General features: G+C 36.4%; 1 protein-coding gene across 2 annotated transcripts in view; it reads left to right on the forward strand.

Annotated features, from left to right (window-relative positions):
* LOC106784467 (putative uncharacterized protein DDB_G0279653) overlaps window positions 1–7,511 on the forward strand; it is a 30,461-nt gene extending 22,950 nt beyond the window's left edge. For both annotated transcript variants that reach the window (XM_014744026.1, XM_014744025.1), the window contains exons 2-4: window positions 3,653–3,869; window positions 3,970–4,119; window positions 4,965–7,511. In XM_014744026.1, coding sequence (XP_014599512.1) covers window positions 3,661–3,869; window positions 3,970–4,119; window positions 4,965–6,957 — 2,352 coding nt within the window. In that variant the 5' untranslated portion in view covers window positions 3,653–3,660 and the 3' untranslated portion in view covers window positions 6,958–7,511. The remainder of the gene's footprint in view (window positions 1–3,652; window positions 3,870–3,969; window positions 4,120–4,964) is intronic.
* Window positions 7,512–8,007: the final 496 nt, after the last annotated feature.

Genomic DNA, 8,007 nt, shown 5'->3' on the forward strand with positions numbered 1-8,007 from the left:
AGATAGAAAGAGAGAGAAAGAAAGATAGGAACACACGCACATTGCACGGTTCGTATACTTTAACGAAACGTTTAAGTATCTTCCACTTGTTGTCCGTAAATATCTATCAACGAGCTTATACGTTTCTGGAGTATCGATTTCACGATTTCGATAATTCGCGTCGTCGTCGTCTTTCACTTTCCATTCGAATAAAAAAAAAAAAAATATGAGAAATAATTTAGTTAAATTATCGCAACACTGGAAATAATTTAACCAAAAAAGAAAATAATTGAAAATATAATTATACCTGTCTTCCTTTTTCTATCTTTCTTTACTTTATCATTTCATTCTCATATATATATATGATTTACGAATCTTTTATGTCATTATTTTAAAAGCTTACTCTCAGTCGTAAATTATTACGTTCCCTTTTCTTTAAAAGAAAGAAAGAAAGAGATGAGAAAAGTATTATTTGACGTAGGTAACTCTCGTAAAGATACACCAAGAGAATTGTGTAGAGAGCAAGCAAGCAAGTCCCGTCCCGTCATACATAATCCCAAATATGGAGTGAGAAATTTGAGAGAGAACCGAAAATAGTGGCGCTACGCCAGCCGCCCTCTAAAAATAGCCAAAAAATAAATTGTAGTTACGCGCCCGCCTGCATCATTCTATAAGCGAGCTTCAATGAATCGGGTGTGCCTTTTGCCTTTTCATGTGTGTATATGTGCATGTGCATATGTGTCCGTTTCTCTCTCTCTCTCTCTCTCTTTCTCTCTTTCTTACTCACACTCTTTCTATCTGTCTTTCTTTATCGTACTACATTCGTTATGTATTTTAACATTTAACTATACTTTCTCTATCTTCTAACGGGTTATAATTAATTATAAATTAAAAAAGGGTACACCACTATGATAAGGAAAACGTTAATGATTCAAACAAGTATGATTTAACAAGTTTATCATTATTATTTAAAAAGAAAATTTCATTCTATTATTAATTATATACTTTATATGTAATTTATCATTCAAATATATAATGATTAATTTGAATAATTCATTAATTAGACTAACTCTATGCTAATGTATTTTTAAATATACTATTTTTAATAATTATATATGTGTAATTTAATATAAATAAATGTAAAAATTAAATATTATTAATAATAGAGAAAGAGAGTACGAATTTTGAGAGAGAAAATCCAATTTATGATATATCAGCATCATTTTATTATCTTAATTTAATTTTATATATTTTCCTTTCTTTCTTTTTTGTTGTTGTTGTTGTTAAACCTTTCACTGGAGAAACATCAACGGGTAGTGTTTTTTCTCGATTAAAAACGAAATATCGATTTACAAGTATATCTCGCGTGCAACCATGCGTATACGAACGCGTTTTGATCATATGCATAACGACTCTACACATTCTCAACCGCAACATAGTTTCTCTCTTTAATACTCTCTCTCTCTCTCTTTCTCTCTCTTTCTTCATCTTATAACTCACCATAAGAAAATATCGAAATTGGCTCTGAACATCCTTTAACATCCCATTCGTGCTCTCATTCTTCGATTTACATGCAACCGTGCGTGTTAAACCTGACCATCTTTCTTTTTATTTCCAAATTCTCAAATCAACCAACCAACCCCTTACTCTCCCCATCTTACCTGATTTTCGAGAAGGAAAAAGATGATTTACGATTCACAAAAAGATACTTCTGTATATTTTAATTTTGTAATCGCATTAATGCAAATACGATACAAATTTAGCCAACAAACTATTGGATTCAATTGAACAAAAATTATATCCTCTTCTCTCTTTCTAACAAAGGTATTGGTCTTGAAAATATATATAGAGAGAGAGAAAGAGAGAATAAAAGAAAAAAGAAAGAAAATCATTTCTAACAAATACAGTTGCATTTGAAGCATCCCAGATATTTGAGAATGTGCAAGGAAAGTACTTCAGTAAATGGTGTTTGGTAGCAATAACAGTAAGAACAGGAGCAAGTAAGGTGCTGGTTGGCTGTAAGAAATGAAACCCGATCGAGTAAAGCCAAGTACGGTCGAAGAATTGCGGGTGTTGGGTGGGCTGTACGTGTGTCCAGTTCTATTTCCGTATCTGAATATTTTTATCCGGTGCGGTGCTGTAAAGTTAGTATTATATACATACTGCTGCTGCTTCTTCTTCTTCTTCTTCTTTTACCACCTCCTTCATCTCCTCCCCCACTCCCCCCACCTCCACCACTTTCCCTCCTTCTCGTTTCTACATTTTTTCTTCTTCTTATATTTTCTTTTACATATTTTTTTTTCTTTTTTGTTATCTTTCTCTGTGCCTTTGCAAACCTCTCATTCGCGAGTCGGGTTTCTTTTTTTCGAAAGAATCTTGAAAATATTCCCTACAGCACCACCACCATTCTCTATCTTATGAGAAAACTCTTGCAAACCTTTTCGGTTTAAAAGTACATCGCGAAATATTTGCTGCGGTGTATTGTAAGGAGATAAACGATAAGAATACAACGTCCCAATCGTTTTCAAACCACGATCAATGTTATCCTTTATCGTTCCAAGGATTTTACTAGAAACAAGATTTTCGCGAGAATAAATGTCTCTGATAACGAATTAAAATACAATATATTCCAAGTTAATCTTCGCGTATATCTGTTTTATGTTTAAAACATATTATAAAACAAAGATAAGATTTATATTTTTATTCGACAATATTATTCGTTAAATATTTCCGACACGAAACTCTGTGTGTTAACGTTCGTTTAAAATATATCGTTAAGTAATATGAATTTACAATAGTAATAAAATAATTTACAATAAAATTGTTCAGCAGTGTATTTCAATGTAATTTTTGTAAAAAAAAAAGTGCATAAAAATTCCTTAAATTTATCTAAATCATTTAGCAAATTTTGAAAGATATTTTTGGTTTAAGCTCAAAACATTTCAATTAATCCTCTTACATATAAATAAATTTCTACAAAAATCCTAAATAATTAGCCTGTATTATCTAAAAATGGGGTAACAACACACACACACACACACACAATAAAGACTTCGATAAACTAGCCACAAGCAAGTCATGGATCATAAACGATGACTTCGTTTCCTTATTATATGATTCCGAAACCTTGGACGCGTCCGCAAAACCCACACGTGTGGCATCAATGGTGTAACACTTACATATATACACACAAAACCTATACACACAGATAGAAACGTGTAAACGCAGTAGATAAACCTACATAAACGCATTTATAAATCAGAATCAGGATCTGCATGTGGGCATTTGTTCGGTTTTATTCCATTTCTCACGCCCGTCGCGGTTTACACCAAGCGCCGACTCTTATCGTCACGTATATAAATCGTTAAATATGTATACGGATGTTTGTATGAATATATGTGTGGATATGTGCGAATAAGTGCGTGTTCATTAATAAAACTTTTTCTTTTATGAATATTACTCGATACCTATTTCAGACAAAGTGGTAATAATAGTTATTAACCGATTGTAAAATCCCACGTCTGACCTTTTAGCATTATGAATTTAAATATGATGATCAGATGGGAACCAATGAAAACATGATTATTTATTTATTCATTTTTATTAATAAATAATGGAAAAGTTGTTCTGTCTGACCAAGCATTTTGCTTTTTTTCCCTTCTGTTTGACATAGGGGGCACTATGCAAACCGAGGAAGTCGTGCCACGTGCACAATCAACTGGCATAGACTTGGATTTAACGGATAACAGTTTGCAGAATCATCTGCATCTGCATCATCATCATCATCACTCAACGCAAATCAAGTGCCCATTGGCGCCTTTGGCACAAATGGCGGTAAAGCAAGAACCCCAGGAGGAGGAGGAACGTAGTCGTGACACCAGTACACTTAGGTGAGTTCAATATATATAAATGAAGTTTAATCATTGAAATGAATCTTTGCTATCGATCATCATGATCATCAAAACGTTATATACGAATGATTTTTTCCAGTCCTCAAACGGACACGAGTTCGGTGCAAGTGTCGTTGGATGGTAAACATGGAAACGATCAACAATCTGTTCACCATCGTCAACTTCAAACGTTAGAAGAAACCCCTGGTCAAACTTGTGCCTCCGATCAGAGTAATAGGAGTAGGAGCAGGTAATTAGATGTGCTTGTGAATTTTCAGTTAGGAATAATCAATAGTGATATTCATCGTGACTAGGTAGCTTGATTATTGTTTAAATATATTTCTAACTTCTCTCGTAGCTTGTTTCTATCGAAATAATCTTAAAGGGAACTCGCGTACGCAGTATCACGTTGCTAACGATGTCCACGACATAAAGCTTGCGCCACTTGCAGAGAGCAGGTACTTAAGATAGCTAGTAAGAAGGATAAGCGCCGGGTAAACTGGTTCGTTCTCTGGTCGAAGTACATCGTACGACGAGAGCAGTAGATGGAGCCGAGACTGTTCGATGGAAAAAAGAAGTTCCTCTGCGTCGCTGAAATACCACCAGTCGATTACCGTTACTGAATTTCATTATATAGAGATACGTTCACATATACATGTATACCGAGTAAAACGACGATATATAAACGATCGTAAGCCATGGAACAACTCTAGGAAGGTAAAAATGTCAAGATATGCCCTCTGCATACGATCGAAGGTGTCTTACACTGCGGTGTATTAGATTGCCGTAGAGAGGTGTGGTTCGGAATGCAGTTATCGACAACGGACGAGGTTAATGAAGGAACGATGTTGCCTTTGTAGTTATTCAAGCGAGCCTATATTTTACTTTTCTTATGACTCTACTCAATTATCGAATAATACGCATACTTTTTTTTTCTATTTTCCCTTTCCCCCCATTTGTTTTTTTTTTCACTTTGCGACAAAGACAAACGCAGATAAGAATAAATGTTTCAATTAGAAAAGTCGAACGAAATATTTGGTATTACTTATTTCTTTTTTTTTTGTTTTTTTTTTTTTTTTTCTTTTTTTGTTGCAGTCGTGGCAGAAGGAAATCGCGATGGAAATTAAAGTTTCATCATCAAGCATTACCACCAGAATATTTGGACCATTACGAGGCGTCACTCGCACAAGAGGCCTTAAATTCATCCTCACCTACTCATACCAGCGAACAAACAGCACCGAGTCCAGCACCTACCAGTGCTACTTCAACGCCTAGTCCAATTGCCGATGTTCAGGGTTGGTTGCAACGCATTGCTGCAATGCAACAAGAACTATGTCCCCAAACGATGCCCCAACAATGTACGAACTTTAATTCCGGTCAAGCATCGGCATCCAGACGATCGGTGATAACATCCACTTCGTCTCACGCCTACACTGTGCCTCCTCATCATCATCACCATCATCATAATCATAATCATAATCACGGACATGTTCAACAATCCTCTCAGCAAACATCTACCACGAGACCACCTATGAAATATTCCGATCTACCCTATATGGGTGAAATAACGTTGGACAATAGTAAACCTCGGAGAGGACGTAAACCCAAAAAGGCAGACATTTGTCATTTGATTTACAAGAATTATGGGACCATATTACCTGGAACACCTGGTCACGAAGAAAAAAGATTATCTCCTCAAGAGAAACCTGATTGTCGGGATCAGTTACCACCTCAGATACCCTTCCAACGTACTGACGTTCAGAATAGGATTAGTAGTCTTTTAGAAAAACGTCTTACCCAAGAGACTAGGCGGAATTTCGTCTTGACAGATACTACCAACGAACAAGACGAACCATTGAATCTCTGCATCAGAGATCTCAATCAATTGAAGATCAGACTGCTTCGGAAACATGGAAACGTTTATGAGTCTGGACAAGTTAAAAGCGAGGCCTCGAGCGATGGAGAAGACATCGAGTGTTTGGGCACGACGTTTCCAAATTCTGCTAATCGATTAACAGATTCAACGAATCACGTTAACAATAATAATAACAACAACGTGAATCATGGATCGGATGGATCTACGGATCCAATGGTTACACCAAATCCAGGATTCGTGTATTTCCCGAACGCTGGTGTCTTCATTCATCCTATGGCATTACAATCACAGTTACTGTATTATCAAAAAATGGCACAGAATGACAAGTGTTTCCCACGTGGCACGGAATATTCTCAAAAAGAACAGAAAATAGTACCCAAATCTATCTATTCGATGATGGACACAAAAAGTTCGAGTTCAGTGTCACCGACAACACCGACAACACCACAACCCTCAACAGTTCCAGTTCCAGCACCGTTATCACCCAGACCTAAGAGAAATGCACCAGTTGCTCAACACCAAGGCCAACCAACTAAACGAAAACGTTCGGCTATTTTCATTCCACCGATGCCTTCGGAGAATAATAACAATCCTGCTACCGAGGTGAGCATATGCAAGTTCAAATTCACCGGTGGTGCCAAACCGAGTTTGCAAGAGAAGAAAAGTCTCTCAGTGGATTCCGGTGGTAACTTCAGATATTACAGTGGAACAGGTGACAAAAGTATGCGAGGTTACGAGTTTTTTCCAAGGGAAGCCCTTCAACAACAAGCCGGCCAATCAGGATCATCCGCGGGTGCATTTTTAAATGCATCTGGCGAGAGAGTCCAACCACCGGTAGTTTGTCAACGTTCAAACAGCCAAGAAGATGGTCGGCGTAAACGAAAAACTAGGAAATCACTTCAAAGGGAAAAACTCGAACAGACCTTTAAAGAAAAAGGTTTCCTCATTCAAACCCAACAATTGGAATCCGCGGAGGGTGCTACGTATTGTAAATTTCGTCAATTGAGAAAATTCACGAGATATTTGTTCCGAAGTTGGAAGGATTATCTACCGGGTAATGTGCGCGAGTTATCCAATAACGGGGAGGGTGAAATAGTTGAGGGTGACGTGGAAAGTGATGCAACTGGGATCGTACCATCACCCATTTCTCATCAAAATCTCGATGGGTCACCTACATTCGTCGAAGATCATCGAACTCTTCCTCTCACGTGAACACTATGAACATCCAAAGTGTGCTTGTGCGTGTACGTGTACGTGTACGTATGTGTGTGTGTGTGTTGTCCTTCGAATTTTCTCGGCCACGAAATGATCAAGTTTATTTTCTTTTAAACGAAATTATGTGGGAGTGTGTATACTCGGGGCTATGAAAATATGCACCAGTGAAATTATATAATACCGATAAGTCATAAAAACGTTCTATCACTTTCTATTTCTTTCTACCTTATAATCTGTTTATCTGTCACTCTTTCTATCTATTATCTTTTTCTTTTTCTTCATTACTTTTCCATTTACGCGCGCGCGCGCGTTGCATTTGCTAATGTCGCGCACTTAGAGACAAATTTTGGATAAAAATAATTTTACGAACCCATCCATCTAACGCTCGTTATTAACGTGAGAATTTTTATTCGTTAACGCGTAGGATAATTAATTGGTCGACAGGGTTGACGAGTGGGTGGGTGGGTGAGAAAAATGAAAGGGTGATTTTACAAATTAGATAAACGCCCCTTTTATGATCTGTGATGCGTAATTAAAAAAAAAAAAAAAAAGAAAAGAAATATAAATTTAAAAAATGTTCTTTGTGCGTATTGTGTGTAAATAATATTGAATTATTCGCGTTATGATATAATTTTCGATGGGGACAAAATGTTAACTATTTTTGTAATATTATGTAAGATGTTTAATTCATTTGTTCTATGTATACGCGAGCTTTCGTACGAAGTGAACACACAAATTTATTAATTATGTACATTGATGTGAACTATTTGTACATACGAGTTTTCTATTTTCTTTACGATTATTTTCCTTCGTCTTTCCTTCTATCGAGAAACTCCGATGTAAAATCGATCACAGCTTTTGTGCCAAAGATGGGAGACTGGAATGTACGTGTGTTAATACATACACATACACATAAACACACACACACAGAGATAGACAGATAAATAAATAAAAAAGAAGTTAAAGAAGAAGAACGTGTTAACCAAAGAACAGTGTTTCTCGAGGCTCGACAACTTCGTGACAGAGAAAAGTGAAAGTCCGAAAGAA

Source organism: Polistes canadensis, unplaced genomic scaffold (genome assembly GCF_001313835.1).
Source record: "Polistes canadensis isolate GaletaPanama2010 unplaced genomic scaffold, ASM131383v1 scaffold_35, whole genome shotgun sequence".
In the NCBI taxonomy this organism is placed as follows: Eukaryota; Metazoa; Arthropoda; class Insecta; order Hymenoptera; family Vespidae; genus Polistes; species Polistes canadensis.